Raw genomic sequence first — 24,282 nt, 5'->3', positions numbered from 1 at the left:
AACCGCTGTACTGCAGCTAGGTAACGCATTTTGTTATATTTTGAATGCCAATTAAACAAAGGTCGTCTTCGATTTTAAAGACGATAGTCTTTCTTGGGTTACTTAAACCCAGAAATTTTGGTCTGTCTGTCTGTCTGTCTGTCTGTCTATCTGTCTGTCTGTGACTCGATTCAGCCACCCGGCCAAATTAAAACAAGGCCTGCACAATAGTCTTATATAGTCACAGTTAAATCTAAATCCGGTGTAACATTCATACTTGTCAATATTGTTGAAGAAGAACAAGACATTACGCAAATATAAGATAACAAATTAATACAGAAGTAATATTTGCGGTGTTCCTTTGTAAAAAATCATAGATGCTTGATTTTTGCGAAATTAAATACTTTATCAACTGCAGAAAAAAATTCACTCCGCCGTCGCCTGCTGTCGCCCGCGCTACTATAGCATCTCGCGCCATTTTAAGAAATCAACTGGCAACAGTTACTAAAGGTTCCACTAGATTGGTTCCACGTTCTGCTTGGAACGCACGTGGAATAGGGCAACGTGGTTCTATCAACGTTTAAGTGTGGCGCCTCGATTCACGCGCGTCTCCGCCGTACGGCAGCGTTGGTATCCAGACACCCGGCCTGGAGCAGTGGAACGCGGTAAATTTAAAATGATTTAAGCAAACCTTTGGCGTCTTTACCTTGGGAGGAGACCGACGCAAGAGGAACAACTTGAGAGGTGAGCGGGAAAGCGAAGGGAGGCATTTACTTGGCAAAAGTCAATAAAGACTATCGTCTTTTGTCGACATTTGCAACGAAAGGAGCAGATACGCGGCCAATTTTTTTGTCAAACTTTCGTAAGTTAAAGCCAAGGTTGCTCTCTATCACCTACATCAAAAACATGTTGCGCTATTCTTGTTGTTTTGCAGCTAGAAATCGCCAGATATGGCCTTGTTAGAAGTACTGTGGAGACATGTTCAAGTGGTTTGGAACAAGCTTATGAGCGCAATGTAGGGCGATAAATGACTGTTACAAAGAGAAAATCATTAAAGAAACATTTCGCTGAGCATGTTTTGTTGAGATTGGACGTGTATAAGGTACATGACACCTAAATATCATGTTGAAGCTCCGGCTTCCGAGCCCATGTTTGGTCGTGTGCATAATTATTGACTAGTCGCGTCTCAACGGCGCAAAGCGAGACCTGACCTTTATAAGACCACTGGGCTTAAAATGATTGCCGTAATGTTTTGCATGGAACACAACGGAGGCATAGAGTAATACAAAAATATCTTTAATGAACAAAGACTGCACTTTATCCTTATATACATATATATATATAACTATATGCATTTCAGTTGTCTGATCTGGTACTCGCGCTCTCTTCAAACTTCGGCAATAGCACCCGTGTTTAATTGTCTGTTCACTGAAAATTTCAGAACACACGAACTAGTTCCCGGAGATTTCTGTGGCACCACCGACGAGGCCGTACGCCTTCACTGTGGTTCGTTTGAGCATGAAGCAGGAGGGCAGTGAGGCTGATTGAAGTGGTCAATGGCGGGTCAGCGGCAATCAAAGCGTTTTAGATGCTGAGAGTCTCAGGGTGGCAGCCGGCCGTCTAGTGACCTTAAAAACAGGCCAGGATGTACGTGCTCGTTTGTCGGCTGAACGGGATCTTTTGTTCCAGTGTCCAAATCTTTCACGCTACGGAAGTTTCTGCTTGAGACAATTTTTTTTTTCGTAAGCCGCCTCCTGTTATCGCTCACGGCGGCTAAGCTCATTGGCTATACTATATTTTGTTTCATACCTTTAGTTTTGCCAGGATGTATGCGATCATATCTCACTGAAACTAAGGAGGAAGTTCAGCTGCCGTCCTTCATTACTTATTTATTGCCGCCGGAATGCTTCACCTAACGCTGCAAGTTAGTCTCAGCGCGGGCTCACTGCAATGTTTATTTAATGATTTCCTCTCGCCCAACATCGCGGTAATCAGCTTCTTACAAATCACTTGGGTATGTCACCGCAACAGGCCATATTTGGCGCTTTCTAGCTGCAAAACAACAAAAGTAGTGCAGCATGTTTTGGATGTAGGCAATAGCGAGCAACCTTGGCTCTAATTTGTGAAAGTTCGAAAAAATTGAAGGTAGCTTTTTTTTGGTTGGCTTTCGAAATACACCAAAATGCGTTACCTAGGTGCAGTACAATGCTTTTTTTCAAATTTAACCATCTTGACAACACAAAAACTAATGTTGGCACGAAGATTGAACAAAGGTAGAAGAAAAAGACTAACTACCTGGCTTGTTTAGATACCGCGAAAAAAGGCTCCACATTACGGAATTTCAAAAAAAGTATTCAAATAGGGAATTTTTATTAAAAATAATTTGCTCTGCAAGCCAAACACGAAGGTGCTAAATCATTTGAGAGTATACAAAGCATTTCTGCAGTAGTTTTTTGTTTAACTGCGGTAGAAGTTTCAGATTTTCCGCGAGCCGCTCAACGCGCCAGTGACCCGAGCCGGCTTTGGGAATTATTTATGAGAAAGGGAATTTTTTCCCCCCACAAAGTATTCACATAAGGCGGTATGAATAAAATTTTCGTCAAAATAAAGATGTCGACCGGACACGCCCGTCCCATCTATCGTGAAAACACCCCGTCGCGAAACCACGCAGCGGCCGCCTAAGTGTTTGCCCGCTACATAGTGCTCACACGACTCTCGCAGTCCACTGTGCACGAACTCATTTCGTCCCAACTCGTCCCCGCCTGTACGTGTGTTGGGCTATGGGAAATAGGTGCCTAAGGCAGCCCTTAAGAGAGTGCGTGTCTTACTTTGGAATTTGCTTAAATAATGTCAATCATCACACACCACAAACCACAACAGGGTCAACGGCCTCCGCCAATTGTGCTCATGACATTGAGAGGTGAACTCGCAATGCTATTAATTGTGCAGGTCCCTCTTACCAGGCGACCATTGAGCGTGAAGGGTAGATAGGATTAAATAAGACAAATTCTGTATATTTACTTCATGATAGTTGTTTTAATTTGACAAATAACAACAGTTGTTAAATGGCGCATTTTTCTGTTACTTTATTTTTGTTCAAAAATGTAGAAGTAGTAAAATGAATGCGTTTTTACGCCTCCCGCGGAATATTAACGGCTCAGCCCACACAAACGTGTGTGTCAACAAATTCGTTTACTAAGGGGCACCTGTTTCGGTTTCGGTTTCACAGCCCTGGGTAGTCGCTGCGAACGCTTCCTAGACTTTATTGGTTTCGGTAGTTGACTCATTTCGCCACCAGGGGGCGAGAAATCGCACATTTAAAACGGCGCTCCAGCCGACGCGGTCACGCTAGCCGCATTAAAGATAAAAACTGACATTTTTTCTTGCTATTCTCGTATTTTCTGAATAACCAGCGTAAGACACGACTTGCAGGACTTGGAGAAACACGATCGGCTAAAAAATACACCAGTTCCCTTCGTATGCGTTCCGTCATCACGCTTGAAAAATGCACCCACACATATGTGTGGGCTAGGCATTTACCTTGGCTAGGCTTTTGTCGTCACGAAAATTTTGCTGGGCGGTACAGGGTGGCGGGCTCGTGCACTGCAGCGCTAGCGATAAATAATTTTTTTCTTGCTTTCTTGGTGTCTCATTTATTCGCGGTTTTGCGCTGGCTCGTTGGTAATGTTTTCTTGCACCTTAGCCTTGAACTAGTTCCGTTATTACTTGTGATAATAATATTAATTATAATTATAAGTTATATTAATAAAACTTTCTTATTCAGTATTTTCACATAATCCTATTTATAATATAGGTACTCCTGAACAATATAAAACTTATAAATAATACGTAAAAATGCAGTTTTTCTGCGCCTGATGCCGTTTTTAGGTATCCTTACTACCCGCGGATCATACGAATAGAAGCCCAGCCCACACATATGTGTGGGTTTGTTTTCTGTGTGAAATACTCTTTAGAAAGGGGTAAATAGGAATCATTAGGACGGGGTAATTACACAAAATTTAATTACTCGTGGCCATTTCTTCTAAAATCTTTTCGTTGGGCAGGAAAGGGTTAAACGCCCTGAGTGCGCTTCGTACCCGCGGATGGCGTAGGCGTGAAGGAACACAGAGCAGAGCAGGCAGAGTAGAGAGCGAATCCCTGCTTACTCAAATGCGGGCATAGTTCGGTCAACTGCGGAACACGTGCAGTTCGCGGAGCGCTATGTGCGGGTAAACTCCTCCCCCCGTATTTTGAATCCCTCCTCCACTCCATGTGTTTCCTCCACTCGGTCGAGTGGACGATAGGGCAACACCTCCACTCGAGGTCTCAACATATTTCATAAACGTGGTTATGTCAATTTTCTGAGGAAATCCTCCATTTCGAGCGACCCTCGAGATCGCAGTTTCGGATGAGGAGCGAAAGGCACCTGCAGGAGAGGTGATTGCAAATTTCTATTCAAGACATGAAAGTACGCGATTAGCTTTTTAATGTTTTTATTTTCTGTTAAGTAATTATACAGGCATTTTAAGAAATATTAGTTTCTGTGATTGAGAGGAGCGCGAAAATGACATGAACCAGGTGGACACAACTATAGTTCATACCATAAGCTAGCTGCAGCACTGTGGAGGCTACATTGTTGTACCCCTCAGGGCGCAAGCGACAAAAGGCGCCGGGGCCTTGCGGTGCCACTTGCCCAGAGGGGAGAAGAGAATGTCCTTTCAGGACCCCCTTCACGGCGAGTTAGGCGCCCTCAGTGGGCGCACTATTGATAACAATGTAGTCTCCACAGTGCTGCAGCTAGCTTGTGGTATGAACTATAGAGATAACTGTTTTCTGGTCTGGCCACACTGCACACACACTTCGGTAGCAGTCGATAAATCTGTTTTTTTTTGTTTGTTTGTTTTTTGTGTGTACGCTGCTCCACGTATCCCGTCGTGTCTCCCGTTCTTTCTTATCTTATCGAATACCCTGAGTTCCAGCGCCCCCATTTCGAGTAAGATCTAAAATAACAAAGCCAGCCGAAGAGCTGCAGGCGTACGACGGTTTGTTTTCACGCGTGAACATCGCATATCATCGGCTCAAATTGCCGGCACAGTGAGCGCTTGGGTATTTGTTCTTTGCCGTTGGCGCCACTATCGGCAGATCAAAGCCCACATAATTTTCTAATTACAATGTATTGCGTGCGTAATTTTAATGCCACCAGGGCACACCTGGGAGGAATGTCCCCGTTCGGCCGTATGCAAGCGGGAGGTGGCGGACGAGCACGAAGCGACGGACACCTGGAGGTGGCGGAGCCTCGCAGTACAGGCGGCTCGAAGAAAAAAATAAGGAATACTGCGCTTTCGAGAAAACGACAGGCTCGCTCGTTTCGCTAGGGTGATCGTCTGCTCCATACGCACTGTAACCAGATTACGGTAGCCGTGTTATCGGTAAGTTTGACATCTTAATTACAAGGTGATCGCCTGCGGTACATGAGAACGACACCCTCGTCATTGCGAGGATAAAGACAAGTCCGCACAAACATCTCGGAGCTCATCCGCCGTCGCAGGAAACGTTACAGCGCTTCGAAATACGTGCGCCGCTACGACCTCCGACCAACGCCTGACGATATATACGGGTGACTGTCAGCGACGACACGTTGACGAGGTCCCCGTCACACTTGAAATGTACCGGCACCATAAAACCGCAGCGTAACCAGCAGCTGCAACGCAGGGGCTAATGGGTGGACGCGGTTGCTGGTGTTTTCCTCGAAAAGTAGGCTCCTCAGGAGCTCCAGCACGGCCACTTTGGTAATGCGGTACCGCGACAGGAATATGCCCACGCTGAAGTGGTTGAGGGGATTCAGCCGGTCCCTCATGCGCTGACATGGCACTTTCACGGCGCGGAAATCCGCTCAACCTTGATTAAATGCCTCGTTATCGCGCATACATGATGCGCGAACTCTGAAAAAGGTGCGAGCGAGCAGAGCCGGCTCGAAACCCAGAAGAGCATAGGCGGCCATCTTGAAAATACTACTCGAGGGCTGTTTCAAGATAGCAGAGACGATACCTTTGAATGGCTCCTCCGAAGCGCCGAGAGGCTCCTCCGTAGAGTAGACCCTCGAGTGGATGTTAGTTTATGAAACCGAAACTCGCTTTCGACCGTCTGCTCGGCTGGAGGCTCGAGTGGAGGACGGATTCGGAATACGCGGGTTTCAGTCTTTTTTCGTCCCGCTCCCCCCTTCCCCAATTTTTTTAATGCTTTAGGAGCACGGTTATTAGAAACCGAAGTGATTCGAGACAAAACAAAAGCAGATGACTATAGCTATACTCCCTAATGCAAAATTTGTGCGCAGCGCGAACAGCGGTCTTCACAGTCACGGAGCATATATCTGCTGCATCTCAGGAAGTGATCGCGTGATCAGCGAACGCAGGGCGCCGCGCGCTACTCAGCCGTTACCTCAGTGTGTCGCCTCCGCCGAGCATGTTGTTGTAAATCGTGTTTGAACCTCCCGCGCAAATGTCACGTGGTTCCGATGAGCCACGAACGGGGGAGGAGCGTCTGGTGAAAGTGTGAGGGGGGGCAGTGAGACATACTGAGCTGTGGCGACGCATGGCGAAAGTGTGAGGGGGGCAGTGAGACATACTGAGCTGTGGCGACGCACTGGGAAATGACGCCATAGCAGCGCGTACCGCCCTCCCCCTCACACTTTCGCAAGGCGCTCCTTCTCCGTTTTCTTTCTGCCTTGGAGGTCTCGTTCGCTCGCTCGGTTACGCGGACATCGCCTTCGCCGCCGCAGCCGTCAAACCACTGTACCGGGCAACAATGTGCTACGCACTAAAAATCCTCGGCCACTTAAGTCTGCGTACGGTTTTTGAAGGCGAAAGCATAGCGATTGTCAGACTTATTTACTGTCACATCGAGTTTGAGTCACTTGTTTCTTTCTTCCCGTCTTTTGACGTGGAGGAGGAGGAGGAGGAGGAGGAAAAAACTTTATTCAAACGCAAATTAAGCGTCGAAAATGTCCCGAACAAGGTTCTCTAACGCCGACTGTTCCGTCAGCTGATCCGAGGGTAGCCAGGTCCACCATCTTGAAGAAGGAGGGTATGTAAAATGTGGGGACTGAATTGCACTCAGGCATGAGATAATTACTCCGATAGGCATGCAGTGTGGCCACACTCCACGCGGCCAGTCCGCCAATATGTACAGTGTGCGCAGGCGCATCTTTCTGGCTCATTGTACACACTCAGTCTACACCCGCTTTCCTGCTGAAAATTGAAATTGTCAGTAGCTATTCATCGTGTGGACGTTTCTCGACGCTCTGTCTTCCTTGTCTTGATCTAAAAATTGGGCGCTGAATGTTCTCAACACTAACGTGTAATGTTTAACGCTCCCGTTTTGCAGCAGCGCGCAAGAGGTAAGTTCTGTGATAATAAAAAGGAACAAAGCTAGCCTTGGAAGTCGACAGGCGGTCACAAATGTCCACGGGAGCGGCGCTTAAACGCCATCGCTCGGAGAACTACTGCGTGCATGCGCGGCATTCAGTGTGCCATAAACACACTCCCCGATCGCTTGAAAGTCTACCCGGTCGCAGAGGAGTTGACCTCCATTTCCGGGCTCACACGTGTCCAAGTGGCGTGTGCGGATAGTGACGCACCGTGCCCGTTCTTTGCGCAGATACGGGGCTCCCGGATGCTGCCCGTGCGGTGGATGGCCCCCGAGAGCATAATGTACGGCAAGTTCACCCTCGAGTCGGACGTGTGGTCCTACGGCGTGGTCCTGTGGGAGATCTTCACTTTTGGAAAGCAGCCGTACTATGGCCACTCAAACGAAGACGTACGTACATTTGTATGCTTTTTGTGTGATGGGCTCATCTATGAACTTCCCACTTGGCGAGTTCATCGCCTTCTGATGATGTCGTTTCCCAATACGCAGGCCATCAATGAGTCTTTCGTTGCGTTCTTCTGAAACCTGGCTATTTTCCGAACAAGGCCCCGTGCATCCGCGATCTTCTCTCAAAGATGATACGAATATCACGGACAATTCGTTTCTGTGGTGTTACTGGACCACAGCGCATCTATTCCCTCCAAACAACACTGCTAAGAGGCAACTTTACTTGTAAAATTCAGGGGGCGCAACGCATAGCAACTGCGCTGGTGCAGACGTCACTCAGGTGTTCTGGCATAGGAACACCGAGATAGCGCGATTGTTATCTGCTAAAATAAGCGTGCGGCAATGCCTCGTGGGGCTGAAGCCCCAGCGCATGCTGATCTTGTGTTTGTTTGGTCCGCGCTGCGCCGTGGCGGGAAATTCGATCAGAATGAATGAATGAATGAATGAATGAATGAATGAATGAATGAATGAATGAATGAACACACGCATATCGAAAGAAAAAAAAAGGAGCGAGAAAAGTCCCCTTGATGTGACCGGAGGCCTCGGTCAAGAGTCGGAAATGGGATAGGAAGTAAGAAGGGGGGAGAACAGGGAAAGAAAGGCAGCTAGAAGCAGTCCTCAATGCCGGCTCCTTTGATGGAAATCAGCAGAGTGTTGCTGTCCAGTAGGCTCTTATTGATGTCCAGTAGGTTCTTCCTGTGAGGTGGGACTCCACGTGGATTAACCCGAAGTCGTATTCTGCCGGTCATAGCGGGCAAAGCTTCTTTAGGCAGCGTTCTCTAGGAACCCTGAGTGCCAAAAATTCCCACAGGAGGTGTAGCGCACTGCACAGGGCCCCGATAACCCATTTCTGGCAGTTAGGAGTGCTGCACGGGTTTCCACGCTCGAAGACGTAGTAAGCCGTACTAGGCGTAAGGGCCGTGCCCGTTCTATAGACGGTATTCGTTGAAAAGTTTAGCGGTCAATTTCTTCGCTTGGCAACACTGGAAACGGCCACAGACATGGCCGATGCGCCACGGACACGGCGCAGCCTGGGCCACTGCGGCCGCACGCCGAAGAAAAAAAAGACACCGGCGTGCGTCATCTTCTCCGTTCCAATCCGATTCTAAACTGTGGCGCTAACAGAGATGTTATTAATCGCACTCACAGTGAACTCGACGCAATAATTTGCGTTCGGCGAAGAGTTCGTAACGTGAAACACAGTCATGTGTTTCACAGTCGTGGTTAGCACGGACAAGTGCCGCCATCCCGCGGAGCCCGACGTAACGAGCGCGCCGCCGGACGCCGATCGCGGAGGCCGTGGGCGCACTCACACGGTTGCATGGAGGAGAAGAGGGGTGCCTGATCTTCGGGCCGTGCGCACAACGTCGCCTAGCAACAGACGCTTGGCCACAGATATGGCGGCGCACACTTGGTTGCCTGCATGCATTCCACGCCATTGAATACCGAGGATACGCCTTATCCGCACTGCTGCCCAACAGCTGAATCCGGGGCGCAGCGGGTTGGGGTCTTCCGGTGCTCTGTTTTGAAGAACGGCCTCCCGCTCGGCCTTCGCCAAAGCAGCACCGTCATGTGTGTCAATGTCGGCCTCGCATCTGAATCTGCGGATTCTAAACAGTCTTGCTCGGGGGGAATACGAAGTTGCTCCCAGGCGATGCTGTGGGTCTCTTCACTGCGTTCAATCCCATCATGTCCAGGGACCCATCGGATTTGGTATTGCAGGCCACTCTGTTGGCATTCAGCAATGACTTTCTTGATTCTGCGGACAGTGCGGCTAGTGGTTTTGCGTGAACCAAGGGCACGAATTGCGTCCATTGAGTCTGTGTAAATTATTATGCGTTCGGGAGGGCCGATGGTGCTTGCATGTTTGCCTACATGTTCAGTCAAGGCAAGCAAGATGTCCCTTAGCTCGGCTTCTCGGCTGGAAATTTTGAGAAAGCGCAAATGTGCATTTTCGCTTCGGTCTTCGAGGCTGTACCAGCAGAGTTAGACGCGGTCATGTTCAACTGCACCGTCTCTGTAGACGGTGCAGGGTACGACTTGCTGGGGTATCTCTGTCTCCAGTGGCTATCTAGGAGGACCTTCCTTTTCCTTCGTCTTGGGTTGTCGTGACCGAGATTTTTCGGTAGTGGCTTGTTCGTTTTCGCAAGAATCTCCTCCTAAGGCGGAACCGGCCGTTCGTGCCGATGTCTGCCGGGAAGCTCGAAACCAGCTCTGAGAAGTCTCCTGCCTGCATTGGTGCTGTCTTGAAGCTGAAATTGTCGAATCCGTCTGCCCTCGGCTATGTCTTCACGTGTATTAGCTTGCGCTTGTGAGTATAAAACGTCCTTGGCTGTAAATTTTGGTAATCCTGTAACGACGCGCAGAGCTTCACGATGCAGGATTTCAAGCTTCTGCCATTTTATTTGTGAGGTATGTATAGTTGATGGCGTACATTGTTTTGGAAACCAAGAGACCGTTTACAATTGTACGCAGGCAGCTCTCGTCAGTTCCCCATGATTTGGGCGGGACTCGTTTAATTAGGTGAGTTGTGCTCTTCCACGTGCGGACAAGTTGCGTCATCCATGTTCCGCACCCACCATCCTCATCAACAGAGAAACTGAGAATACGAACACTCTCTTTCGCTTGCAATGTCGCTCCATTCATACAAAGCGTAAGGCGGTCCTTCACTTGCTGCTTGGGAAGGCGGTAATTGCCTTCCACGACAAAGACTCTTTTCTGGAGAAGGTGAGAGATCCACTGTCCCCAGAAAGTCAGTGATTGTGTCCAGTCCTTGCTACAGAACCTGCTCTTGTTCGCCTAGCGAGCCACCCGTCGACCAGATGGTGATGTGATCGGCGTAAATTGTGTAAGATATGCGACAGCACTGCCCCTTGAGGTACACCTATTCGGTTTGCTGTTTTCTCTCCAAAGACCCGCCCCACCTTGACGCGGACGCTTCGCTCTTTCAAGAAAGAGTGTATGAACTTTCCTGGTGAGTCTCGACGTCGCACTTTTTCCACGACGGAGTCATGAGGAACGGAGTCAAAAACTTTTCGTACATCACTTGCTACTACGATACTCGGGTCAACTGATGTACAGCTTCTTTCAACGTTGAATGGAGAAGCGGGCTGTCTTGCGCGCAAAGGCCGGGGCGTAACCCCGTTTGCGTATCCCCAAGCTGGATAGTAGTTTCCAAGTGTCATTGAATGCTGAGCCATGCTGAATCCTGAACATTGAACCATGCGCTCCGTCACTTTGAAGACGTTTGAAGTAGGTGAAATAGGGCGCAGGTTTTCCAACTTGTCTGGTTGCTTCCCAGGCTTACGAATTCATATCACCCAGAACTCCTTCCAGATGTCATTGAACCAATCAAGTAGTTGTGCTAGGATGTTGTCAGGAAGGTTTCTGAGCGCGGAACATGTAAGGCCACCAGGTCCTGGCGCGCTTGCTGACGCTTACTGGCTGATTGCCGTAAGCAGCTCGGCCATCGTAAATGGAGTGTGCATAGGTTTTTCATGCGTTTCTATTGCTGCGGTTGCCTTGGGTTCTGTAGGTGAACATGCATCTAATGGCTGTGGGAAGGAAACGTTTGTTTCCCTGTTAGCGAGAGCGGCCTCGTCAACGTTGAGGCGAAGGGCAAGGTTCTGGGCAGCTGTGTCATTTAAGCGAGAGCGGCCCCGTCAACGTTTAAGCGAAGGGCAAGGTTCTGGCCAGCTGTGCCATTTAAGCGAGAGCTGCCTCGTCAACGTTGAGGCGAAGGGCAAGGTTCTAGCCAGCTGTGCCATTTAAGCGAAAGCGGCCTCGTCAACGTTGAGGCGAAGGGCAAGTTTCGGGCCAGCTGTGCGCATTCGCCGCTTTCCTTGCATGGCTCGAAACGGTCTCCCAATTTCGGACTGGCCGGTTATTCGGTTGAATCAGGAGCAGTGCGCGTTCCATTGAGCTCTGTGAAACTTCTTGGAGTACTCACTAGCTGCGGCTGTAGCCTTGTTCAGCTTAATCCGCAGCGAAAGTGTTTTGCCGTTTTTGCGGTATCGTTGGTGTGCCTGAAGGTGACTGGCCCAAAGGTTGAGTAAATGAATGTCGGGATTCGGAGTGTCCGCCTTCACCCTATCCGTTTCGGTCGCCGCGTGCATAGCGTCTACAATGGCGACCGAGACGTGTTTTTCAACATGGCTTTCACCGGATGGAGTTTGTAACAGAGCCTCTCTAAATTTGTCCCAGCGGATCACCTAGGTCTGGCGTGACTCACGGTGACCTTTGAGGCACTCCAGCTGCACTGCGATTGAGAAATGGTCGCTACCAAGGGTATCTGGCCAGGTGTGCCATTCGCATTTGAGAGCCATGCTTGCCCAGGTCACGTCCGGAGAACTGTCGGTCTGCCTGGCATGGTCGGCGAGGCGGGTTCCAATCTCGTTTAGAAGCTAAAGGCGGACAGCCTCCATTGCCCCAATCAATGCAGAACCCCTTCTTGGTACCTTAGTGTAGCCCCAAGCTGCATGAGCAGCATTAAAATCTCCACCAATTAGAACAGGCAAACCTTGCGCTCGACGACAAACAGCTATGGTCCATGCGGGGTCCTCGCCATCACCCACAGCAGGACGTATGTATACTGATGCAACCATTAACCTGACACCTCGAATAGCTGATGACAGCAACCACTACGCGCCACTGTGTACAAATGTCACTAATGTCTACACAAATTGGCCGTAAACATCTGTCCACGAGCACCACAGCTTGGCCCCTGTGCGGGTGATTGTTTGTCTTTACCATGTCTTTCTTCTAAGTATCGTTGGACACGAATAGGTATTGTAGCCCGTGAGGTGAACCGAAAGACAGTCCGTTGCTTGGAACAGAAGAACCCGGATTGGACCGTGCCGGAGGCGCTCCGTTAGCTCCGCAGCACGAACGGCGAAGCCTCTGCAGTTCCATTGCAGCACCTGCTGCCTGGAATTCATCTTCGCGTTCGACATGCCGCGTAGGCCTCTCCCTTGTATTGGTGTTGCCTTGTTTGCCAGCCAGGTCACATGCCTCCATAGACATTGATGAGGTTGTTAACGGGGCTGTTTGGTCGGGAATAGAATAATTCAATCAGAATAACGACGTGTATTCAAGTCTTTCTCGAATATGGTGAGGTTTGGTACCTTTCAAGTTGCGTTAAACGGAGAATCAGAGCAAACGGAGAGTCACAGTCATCCGCGCAGGCGTCGTAATCACTGCACTTTCAAAATCAGTGTACTTGCTCACTGACTTGTTTCATTAGTAATGTGAATGACCACGAGCGGACACTGTAGGATTTCGCGTCGCCGTTTCCTGAATACCTTATTGATAAATGCGGTATAGGCTCCGGAACGATCGCCGGGTGGCGCTGCACTCTCCCCTCCGCGGGGGTGCGCCCGGGCTGCCGCCGCGACTTCGGCACGTGCTTTTTTCGCTGCGCGCGTGCTGCATTTATCGCGCTACGGTGAGGTCCGGGTAAAATTTTCTTTCGACTTATGAAAGCATACACATTAGCACGTGTCCAGCAAGTTCGGTTTACACGTAGAGTAGCTACTGGGTCCATTTTTGCCGGTGCTTGTCTTGTCGTCTGCTAGAGACGCGTCGTCTGCTACGCGCCAGTCGAACGGCCGAGCGCCCCGGCGGTTTCACGGGATAAAGAGTACTCTTGTGGGCGACCCTTGGCTGGTCTAACCACCTCAGTCATCGCGAACCGACTGCGTCTGGTGGACGGCTTTTCAGCGCCCTAAGCAGACGCCCCCCGGCCCGCTCCTCCGCGTGTGGCAAGTGCACGTGCAGCTCGGGGTGGGCGCTGTCTCCCGCACCGCCTGAGGCATCCAGCCCCCTACTCACGAATGCGTACAAAGCGACCACCGGCTGCGCGAGCCACTTAAGCCAGCACGTACAAAGGGCGGCGGGAACACTCCTCACTCCCCCGAAACGAAAAGATGAAACTGAAAGCGAAGCAAACCCCCCATATTGTTGCATGGTCAGCTGCCACGACAGTAACAAGGCGAAAGAAGAGGATCCATTCGTTAAATTCTGCACATTCCCCGCGAAAGCGCACCAAAAGGATAGACGGTAAGCATGGATCACTGCAGTTCGAAAGGTGAAATAAGTTGGCACATTTTTGTTTGTATCTGTGTACTTTCAGATTACATTACCCGGCTTTGAAAATGCGAACTAGTGTTCTAACGAGTCCTCCCCTCTACACTTTTTTTAATGCATGCTGCCAATGATTGTTTTCCCCTATAATAAATGAACTTATATAATGAAGTCCATATAATGAAGTCCATATATAATGAAGTCCATATATAACACAATAGGTTGACATTTTGCATGGGTGAAAAAAAATAGTCTCTAGCGATTTACCTGGCTGTAGTAGCTCTGGTCCGTCTTATCATTGTGACTTGTGTTCTGGAAGGGATTGCTGCGTTGTTCGTTTTTTTCCCCACATTTACAAATACTGGTAATTAAAAGAGGTATACACCAAATTCTCTATATTAATAGTAATTAAAAGTTATACGCCACAAGCTGTTCTTTTGTTTCCGCGAACTGTCACTCTTACCCGTACTTGTACTCCAAGCGGGTGACAAACATTGCGAACAAAAATTTCTTCAAGGACAAGTAAAATGGAAATGCGGCGCTGTCAGCGCACCCCTTAAAGGAGCCATGAAGAGAAAATACAAGTTGGTTTAATTTGAAAGAACTAGTATTCAGTATCTCACTCAGCTCCATTACAGCCACAAAAGACGTTTTTTAACGAAAAAAAAGCAAGAAGTATTTAAAACCTTTCAAATTTTGCGCCACAGTGACGTGTTATGAGCAAGAATGACGTCACACGGGCCAGCAATAAAACATAATTTTCAGTGCGTTAACTGCACGTTAGCACTCAAGTGATGCGGTCAAATGGAACTAGAGGCCCCATTACAGACGTCCAGTCATGTGCCGCCGCGACACGTCAGTTAGGCGGCCTTCAATCGCATAAACAAGTTTCCGTGACGTCATAGAAAAGTTGCGGGAAATTGGCTAGGGGGTCGCGACTGCTTCACACGTTTTCTTTAATATCTCCGTTATTTGTTGGAAGAGTGCGATGATATTGGTATCATTGTTATCCGGACTAATCAGTCTTTCTAATAAATCCAACTTGTATTTTGTCTTCATGGCTCCTTTAATTAGCGTGTGCCTTTCTAGTGCGTTTTTATAAGATGCAGCTGATTGTTTAAGAGTAAGAAATAACCTATTAACCATAATCAATCACGTATCTTACATTTCTTGCAAGCCCCAGTGTTGCTGCAGTCCAGAAAATCCGGATGTCCGAAGCGCGAGCACGCGATGGGAGTAACAAACAAGAGAAAAGTACGCTGTGACAAGCTGAACAGCTGTCGCCTTGCAGATGAAAAGACAGCAGCCGACGACCGCAGAACAACGAGTTTCCCCCCTTAAAATCGTCGGGGCAGTCTGCCGGTCGAGCGGCGGGTAGCAGGCGGCCCGTCTGTAGCAGACGACAAGACAAACGTCGACAAAAATGAACTCAGTAACTACTCTACGTTTAAACCGAACTTGCTGGACACGTGCTGACGCGTATGGTTTCATAAGTCAAAAGAAAATTTTACCCAGCCCTCTTCCTAGCGCGAAAAATGCAGCACGCGCGCAGCGAAAAAAGCACGTGCCAAAGCGGCGGCAGCCTCCGCGTACTCCCGCGGAGGGGAGAGTGCAGCGCTGCCCTCGCCCAGCAAACTTTAGCTTCGCCTCCCTGTGGACACGCCGCAAGCTTCCTAGTAAACTCGATTACCGCATTTTTGGTGACGTTGTGGTAGTTTGTTTTCTCATTGCAGCGGAGAAGAATAAAATATTATTCGCATTGTTGCTTATAACACGATGGTGAATCAACTAAGCGCCAGAAGATGACACCCCTGTGGATGGATTATGTCCTGCCTCTTTGTATTTTGAGGATGCCATGTCTTTAGCTTTGTTTCAATGAAAATGGCTTCGACAAGATGTGCGCACACGCCCCCTCCGAAAAACATCGCCCGGCCAGCACAGCGGGAAACGGGGACGAGCCACACAATTAATTCACGCGCGAATATTGCACCGTCAACTTCGAGGTCGTGACTGATTTGCTCTGCTGGTTCCTTCCTGGTCTTTCCCCAACAGAGTCTGCTATTAGGAAGAACCCAGCCGGTCCTGTCAATGTGCCGAGCAGCCGGACAGCTGTAAAATTGACTTTTGTTTTGTTTTTGCTGTAAACTATACGGTTAACGGCGCAAACATATCCTCGGGCTTTTCCTAGCGAGTTTGATAGTGGCCCTCAAACTTACACCGATTTAAAGCCAGCGGCGAGCCGAGCAGCCTTCGCGCGTTCAGCTGATTTTATTGACTTTGTCTTTCCTATTTGCCTCCACACGCTCTGCAGGCGATTGAGTGGTGACCGACAGGCGTGATGGATGTACCCCCGCGGGCTGCTGCAACGTTGGGCTGTAATAGCTGCCATAAATCAGGCCTGCCTTGCGGCAACTGATACTGTATCCGTCGTTCCCTTCTATCTGCCCACTCCATCCCATGAAGAAGCCGACATTTCTGCAAAAAGATTGAATGAACGAAAAAAATAAAACCGTACTCGCTTTTTCTGCCTATACTCCCCTCACTCCTCCCTACTTTTTTTGTTTTGTTTTGTTTTGACAGAGGGAACAGTTGAACATTTGCACTATTTTTTTTCTTTATTCTAATTTCTGTAACTGCGCATGCTAGCAACAAGCCATGCCTGTTATGTTTCAACCGCCGCCTATTTTGTCTCGGTAATGTATAGCTCGTCGTATCCTTCAGAGCTGCGAAGGCGTAAAAACATTTTATTGCAACTTTTTCTCTTTGAGAGCGCGTGTGTGCGCGCAAATGGGGAGCAAGGTGCGCGAATGCAGCGTAAATGCTACACTCGGGCGTCCCCGGAGGCACGCAAGGGCGGAGGGGCACTTACACCGTGCCCGCCACCCATATGTGGAGCTGGGAGCGTAGGGGCACAATATATCCAACGGCCCTTTTAAGGGCTAATCCGGAAGACGGATGCATATCCTTAACACACATGGCTTCCTGGTTGCTAAATTACTTGAGTCAGCTCACCTCCTCCTGATATTGTAATTAGTTTCGCGAAAGCCAGTAAGTGATGACAGATTTACTTTCGCGTGGGAGCCTATTTTCACTGATTGCCGTAACCACGACGCTCAGAACACTCTCTTAGAAACACCCGTGGAGCTGCTTCCCCGCACCGCATCCGAAAGAGTAATCACTCCGGTCAAGCGGCAAAAGTGGGATGAAGACGAGGCTTAGCCCACAATGTGACTGGGAAAAGGTGGTCGACGCTGCGGTAATGCGGGCAATGCGTTTTGCCGCGCTAAGTTATCCTGGGGGGAATACAGCGCGCACCACATTTCTCGATTCAAATCATATATGGAGGCTTATTATTGATCTGACGCTTTCCCATTACGCAGGCACCCGTAATTCATGTGTACCGTGGCAGAAGCAGATCGGGCGGCTCTATGGCAGCGCAGTCTATATAGTGACTTTTTTAGTAACTGCCCCCCCCCCCCCCCGGCCCCCACAAGAAAGAACAAACCCAGAACACGAAAAATTCCCTCTGGTACCGCCAACAAATGAATAATAAGACTACGATAATAAAAAAAACGGAATGTAAAATTAAAGGATCGGTACAAATGCTCGATGAGCAAAATATCATATAAAGACTACAACCAGCGTCCCTACGACTGGAAACGGCATAATAACCAGCCGTAGTATACTCCGGGATTAAGAAAGGCAACGAAAGTTGACGCTGCGCCTCATCACCGCACCCGGCTGTTACTCCGCGCAGCACTCAAAGTGCCTTACTACGAGTATTTCGAGCGTGACACGAGGCGTTTTCGTAATTTCTCGCACTTAATCTTCCTTTAAATTCCTGCATCGACTGAAAAAAAAGAGAAGGTGTGAAAAAGAAGACGATGTCACGCAGTAAGCTCAATGTCCTTTGAAAACGCGCGCGCGCGAATTGACATCCCGGTCCGTCGCGTCGGCGGAGTAACACCCTGCATGAGCTATTGCCGTTCTTAACTTGCACCCGAGTATAATAACGATATTACAATACAATACAAAAAGCCTTCACTCATGTTAAGTGACAATTTGCCTTGAGGTATAGTTCTTTTGGCGACCCGACTTCACCTGAATGATTGTTATATTTTTTTTTTATTTTTATGTCTCACAATAAAACAGTGTGAGCGCTATGCCTGAAATCCAATTCGAGAAATTTGGTCATTTTTAAAACATCATTACTTCCCAGGTTTTGTAAACTTCCTTATTTTTATATTTCAAGGCTTTATTTTCAAAAAATTAAGCTTCCTGTTTCTTTGCCAATTGATCCCTCTGTTTCAATGAAATTGGGTCATCCCCTAATTAGTGATCAGTGTTATTTACTTGAAGTTGACGTTTGAAAATGGTGATTACAACGTAATTCTTTTTTTCTTATTCCCTATTTTCCGCCACCTGTAAATGTACCTAATATACATTTACTTGCTCACTTCCCCATGACCGTTAATATAGGGCACAGAGCCAAATTTATTATCAAAGTAAACGACTAAAATTTCCATTTTTCTTACCAGTCTGAAGTTGCTGTTCGTGAACTGCATAATTGGTGGTCCTTTTTCTTGTAATATATCGCCGACAAGCAGAAGTTTTCGTTTTAATAGCTGAAAAGTGAGTTGTCGTTTTCGTCGCCTAATTGTATAGTATTGCAAGTGCTTGTAGGAGGTTTATTCTTCTTTATTTACACATTTTCTCTTTCCTATGTAACCTGTGAATTCTGGTATAATCACGTCGTCCGTTGGGAGATTCATTCAATAAGTCTAAGCCTGTTCTATTAGAAAACAGGTCACATCATAGGGTGTTTCGGGGGGATCCAGTTGTGTTAATTCTGTTTTTATTTCGCAATCATTGATTTTAGAAATCATTTTGCTTTTTACTAGACGCTGTTACACAATTTCGTGCGTTTGCTTGGATAGCCTGTCTTGCGTAACCAGTTACATTTTCTGGTGCGTTAAAATGACAACCAGTTCTGACATTTTTGCAAAAATAAGGACATGACGCTGCATTCGCACCTTTTTTTATTTGTTTCCTTTATTTCATTAGCCATTACAGTTGTGTATGTGCCATGCGTGAGCTCCAACTGCTTTTTTTTTTCTTTTTGCTGCGCAGTTTGCGTACGATTAGAAAATATTATATTCAATTTTTAAGGCGAAGCTTTAGCGCTCTCACTGACGGCGCTTGTAACGCGAAAACGCCGAAGCGAAAGAAAAAAACGCTACCCGTGGCCGGAATCGAACCATGGCTCCATCGCGTTAGGAAGCCGGCGTCCATCCAATTGCTCCATTTCGACATGGTCGAGGCGGTTTGCATAACTCAGACAACAACCAAAGAATCCGTCACGAGAAAGCTTCGCGTTCAACCATCGTCGCCGTTTGACGGAAAGGTGCATGATTTTTTTCATTAAAGCTTTCTCTATAATTTTTGTAAATGTGGAATTAGTGGTTATAGTCCTGAATTTATTAACGCGTATCGCAATGGTCCCCGTTTGCAGAAAAGATCGCATCATCGGCGGCGTTGAGTGTGAGCGAGAAATCCCGCAGCGCCACATTGCGGCGCCCCTTGTGAAGCCCCCGGCATACTGAGGAGCTGCCCCATCAGGTGGCCGGCGAACAGGAGCGGAAAGTTTTCACCGCTCGCAAAATGTCCTTGTGATGCGAATATAGTAGTAGTAGTAAGTATTGTTGAATAAGGCGGACTTAGCCTTGCATAGCTGCCGGCAATTGCTCCGCCTAATCGTCCCCAATACCACATCAAAACTCTCAAAGTCACCACACCTCACTTAGTCCTGTGGACTGCAAAATCCGAGTAAGAGATGATACACCTCTCTTCGCACAATCCAGTGGTCCCTAGGAAAAATAATGTCCTCCGATGTAGCACGGGGCACTCCTAACTTCTGGAGATAACGAAAAAAGTTCGTCCGCTCAGGGTTGGTTTTGGAGCAGTTCATAATGAAGTGATCAATGTCACCAGTCACACTGCACGAGGGGCACAAAGGGGATGAAACAATGTTGATTTGATGCGAAAGCAGCCCTATAACACTATCGCGCTCCACGCTTTCAAGCAAAGCTTCAGCGTCTCCTTTGATTTTTTTAAATTTTCCGGTATTTTGTCCTTGGTATAAGTGTTACTTTTAATTATTTACACCTAACTGGAAAAGGTGCCACAGGGCACTCGGTACCTTCGCTTCCATGTGTCAGTGTTAACCCCGACCCAGTGCTTTCCGAGCAGGAAATACGGCGCCAACCAGAGAAGCTACGCTTGCCCTCGCAGGTGGTGAAGCTCATCCTTCAGGGCATCCTGCTGAGCCCCCCCGAGGAGTGCCCCCCGCACGTGTGCACCGTCATGGCGGGCTGCTGGAAGACCGAGCCGCGCGACCGGCTCACGTTCGACGAGATCTACAAGCGGCTGTTGGACACCTTTCCGCCGCCGCTGCCGCCGCCGCAGCACGACGAGCCGGAGCTGCTCGACGACGAACTGGACAGCGAGGACTACCTGGTGCCCAAGGCGCCGCCGGAGCTCCTCCACCACCTGTCCCTGTGAACGGCGCGGGGCAGAGCGCGGCACAGCGACGCAATGCCCGTCGCTAGTCTGAGCGGAAGGCTTGCTTTCGACCACTTGTCAGCATACGCGGTTCTTGTGGAAGGAGGCTTGTTTTGGCGCTTCTTGGGCTAAACTATACGAGCAGGAAGCGCTTTCCGCAAAGGCAGGAAGAAGAAAAAGAGGGAGAGTTTCCGAGCTCGCAGCCGCTACTTGTTAGCTCCAGCTTTTGCGCTGAGACGAAATTTCACACGGCCGACATTCTTTGTGTAACGCTTGGTCACAGTAAGTCCCTGAGTGGTTCTGAAATATTACCTTAAACATTAATGCGTGAGTATGGCGCCACTGGAACTCCCGTCCTCGTGCTCAGCAGCACAGCCCCAGAATTCCGTAATACAAGTTTCGATTTCGTTTCCTCAATATGCCATCCATATACTGTGATAAAGACGTCTCGTGGCATGGCTACATTTCAATTCCGACTATTTTTCTCTACGCAGGAGTTGAATGCTAACAAAGTAGTGGTTCTATATATATATATATATATATATATATATATATATATATATATATATATATATATATATATATATATATATATATATATATATATATATATATGACGAGCCCGCTGCTGCGCGCACTGTGCAGATCTAGCTGTGTGAGTGAGAGGCCTGAAACGAGCAATCTGGGGCCCAGGTGGAGAAGGAGAGAGATTTAAAAAAAAAACTTGTTGCAGCTGTTACTTAATCCTTGCAAATGTTTGTCGCTGCGTTGTGTCACTACCAAGATAGCAAGGCAGGCATACTTACCTTTCGCGCCTGTTAATTCGGCCTTCCACACCTGTAATAAAGCCACGTGCAGGCCTTGTTATCTAGGTTGTCTTTGTTACGTTGTCACCGCTAACCAGACCATTTGGGCTTTTGGCCCGACGCACGTGTTGTGCTCTCGGTGCACATGCGTTTGTGGTTATTATACAATAGAGCTGCACAGCCCATCGAGCGAATGTCACACTTTGGGGCTTGTTTATATTCGAGTGCACATAGCCATATATTTATTAACTTATTCTTGTTGATGTACACGCGCCACGAGTCCATGTCACTACGCCAGATGATGCTGGCAAGAAATGAATGTGTCCGCACTTCAAACACGTGTGTCAAAGTGAACAGCCGCTTCAACGTGCGATGATTTATCAACGCCTGGCGTCCTTGGTTCGGTTCTGAATGTAAATGGCAGATCTTGACATTCACCTTCAGCGTGTTCTATAGTTTCACCGACACATATCGACACACTGTGTTTCCTGCTCTTGTTTCCTATGTTCGCGACTAATGCGATTGAATGGAAAGTTTGATGTATCCTGCGGCAAATTGTGTGCTGTTGCAACCAAGCCGGCGATGCCACTGGTTTGTGGAATTGGTATGTCTAGTTGTGCACGATGCCTTGCGGCGCAAGCATGCGAGTTTTGCGATAATGCTTGTTGGCGAAACAAATGGGCCCGAGAATTTAAGGTTCTTCGTTCTCTAATAATAGCAATTCATACCAATTACCACTACACTACAAAGAGCCCATTCACCCATTTGAATAACGCAGACATTTAAACTAGTTCAAGCGCTTAAACATGTTCCAAACATTAGGCTCGGCGAAAAATACGCATATATTCTGTACTGTCGGAATGACCGTCGCATACAAAGGTTCCCCCAAAACGTTCTGTCATTGATACAATGTATACAATGGGCCGATAGTTATTCCGAAAGAATAAAACTAGATCGTAAAACAAGAAAAGCAGAGTATTAGTGAAGGGCGTCACAACTGACGTTCTGTGCTGTTTTGCGGCGCGATACCTTAAAAACTGGGGACATATTTAAGTAATTTGTAGTGGTTGAAAGAGAAGTGTTTGTGTCATGAGTCAGTACAGTGGATTCGTTTGAAAACGGCCTATTGAACTTCCGTCCGCTCGCACTTCATTAAGCCGTTATTACAGCAGACTCCCGCTAAACCGAAACCGAAAGGAAGTTGATATAAGCAACTGCACACCACACCACCATATATATATATGGTTAGGGAATGAGGGGCTCGTACACAGAAAGAAAGGCATGCAGTCTACAACGCCAAAGGAGGCATAGGGAACGAGAGTGCGAAGTTCTTGAGCGAGTTAGCATGCCCGAGCATGCAAACTCGCTCAAGAAGTTTTAGGGGAGCAATCAGGAAATTCATCGCGGGACTGCTCACCGAAGCTCGACCACACCTCGATTGTGAGCAGATACCCGGACCAGCGCTCACGTGAAATTTCGGAGGCGTTTACTATCTACAAAATGGGGGACTCCTGCGTCAGCATGTCATCAATCGCTCTACATGCTAAAGAGATTAACTATTTAGGTGGTGTGACTGTCGTGGGTGCTACCACGGAATAGTAATCTTAGTTTTTCATTATGTTGTCATTCTTGTTTTCCATGTGCTTTGTATTTCCCTTTATATGTCTCTGTTCCTTTCATTAAACTTCAGTCGTCAGTCAGCGCCCGTCCCTGTCTGTTTTCACTCGTGTCCCGTCCTTTGCGCTGTTTTTATTGATGGAGGCGTAGGGGAATGGTTAGGCCTTTATTTTTGCTACGGCTAGTGAAGTTACCAGTTTTAAATTCTCGTAAGGAAGAAAGAAAGGAAGAAAAACACGCGTAAACAGTAGGGACCGAGCCGAATCGGAAGGCGTGGGTTCGCTCCCCACTCTGGACACGTGTTTTTCTTCTTTCTTTCTTTCTTTCTTACGCAAATATAAAAATGTTAACTTCACTACCGCAGTAAAAAAAATCCTAACCATTCCCCTATGCCTCCTTTGGCGTTGCAGACTGCCGGCCTTTCTTTCTGTATATGTATACATACATACATACATACATATAGTGGGACTTGGTGGGACTTGTCAGACGCTCAGGGGAGCTTTCTTTCCCGGAATTTCCTTCTGGAAATGCCAGACGTTTGTTCTATATCTGTTTGGTATACCTGAAAAATTGGCTTAAGGGGTCGACGTGGCGGGAGCCTACTGTAAATGTCCCTTTCCGGCTAGTACCCGCCGCGGTGGCTCAGTGGCTAAGGCGTTGCGCTGCTGAGCACAAGGTCGCGGGTTCGATTCCCGGCCGCGGCGGCCGCTTTTCTGATGGAGGCGAAAAGCAAAAACGCCCGTGTGTACGAGATTTCGGCGCACGTTAAAGATCCCCAGGTGGTCAAAATTAATCCGGAGCCCTCCACTACGGCGCGCCTCATCGCCTGCGTTGCGTCGGTGCGTTAAACCCTACAATCAATCAATCAAACCTTTCCGGCTAGTGCACCCTTGTTCCCCTTTTTTGCAGAGTGCTGTGCAAAACCATAATCTTTTATATTTATGCTCAATCGTAGATAATGCAACGCAGACACGTGATTGCTTATCGTCAAGTTGTTCTGTTCAAGCGACTGTAACGTTTTTGTTAGGTACACATTGTTCTTGGCGTTTGTTATTTTTCGACATAATTATCCGGTAACTGTTGTAACACTGTCTTCATTGCATGCACGGTTTTTGGTGTTGTTCGTATTTCGAAACGTGAAGATAGAGCGAAAAAAAAAAGGTACCACGCCTAAAATAATGGGCAATAAAAAAAATGCCGTTGCATAACTGTAAACACTCCGGCGCTTGGTTTCTAAAAATAATGCGACCCGTCTTTCCTCTGGATGCAACTAAAAAGCAATCTAAAGCTCACTATACAAAACTCACTAAACGGGGGAGGGGGGGGGGAAGAAAAGCTCTACCATATGCAGCCAGAAAAGCTTCCA

General features: G+C 47.9%; 1 protein-coding gene across 1 annotated transcript in view; it reads left to right on the top strand.

Moving 5' to 3' along the window:
• The window catches only part of LOC144173358 (BDNF/NT-3 growth factors receptor-like), a 523,417-nt gene extending 502,410 nt beyond the window's left edge, over window positions 1-21,007 (top strand). The window contains exons 8-9 of the mRNA XM_077701827.1: window positions 7,636-7,794; window positions 20,224-21,007. Coding sequence (XP_077557953.1) covers window positions 7,636-7,794; window positions 20,224-20,493 — 429 coding nt within the window. The 3' untranslated portion in view covers window positions 20,494-21,007. The remainder of the gene's footprint in view (window positions 1-7,635; window positions 7,795-20,223) is intronic.
• The last annotated feature ends 3,275 nt before the right edge of the window (window positions 21,008-24,282 follow it).

This window comes from Haemaphysalis longicornis, unplaced genomic scaffold, assembly GCF_048455015.1.
Source record: "Haemaphysalis longicornis isolate Haplotype H1 unplaced genomic scaffold, Haemaphysalis longicornis Haplotype H1 scaffold_1, whole genome shotgun sequence".
In the NCBI taxonomy this organism is placed as follows: domain Eukaryota; kingdom Metazoa; phylum Arthropoda; class Arachnida; order Ixodida; family Ixodidae; genus Haemaphysalis; species Haemaphysalis longicornis.
This window is presented reverse-complemented; position numbering and strand designations above follow the sequence as displayed.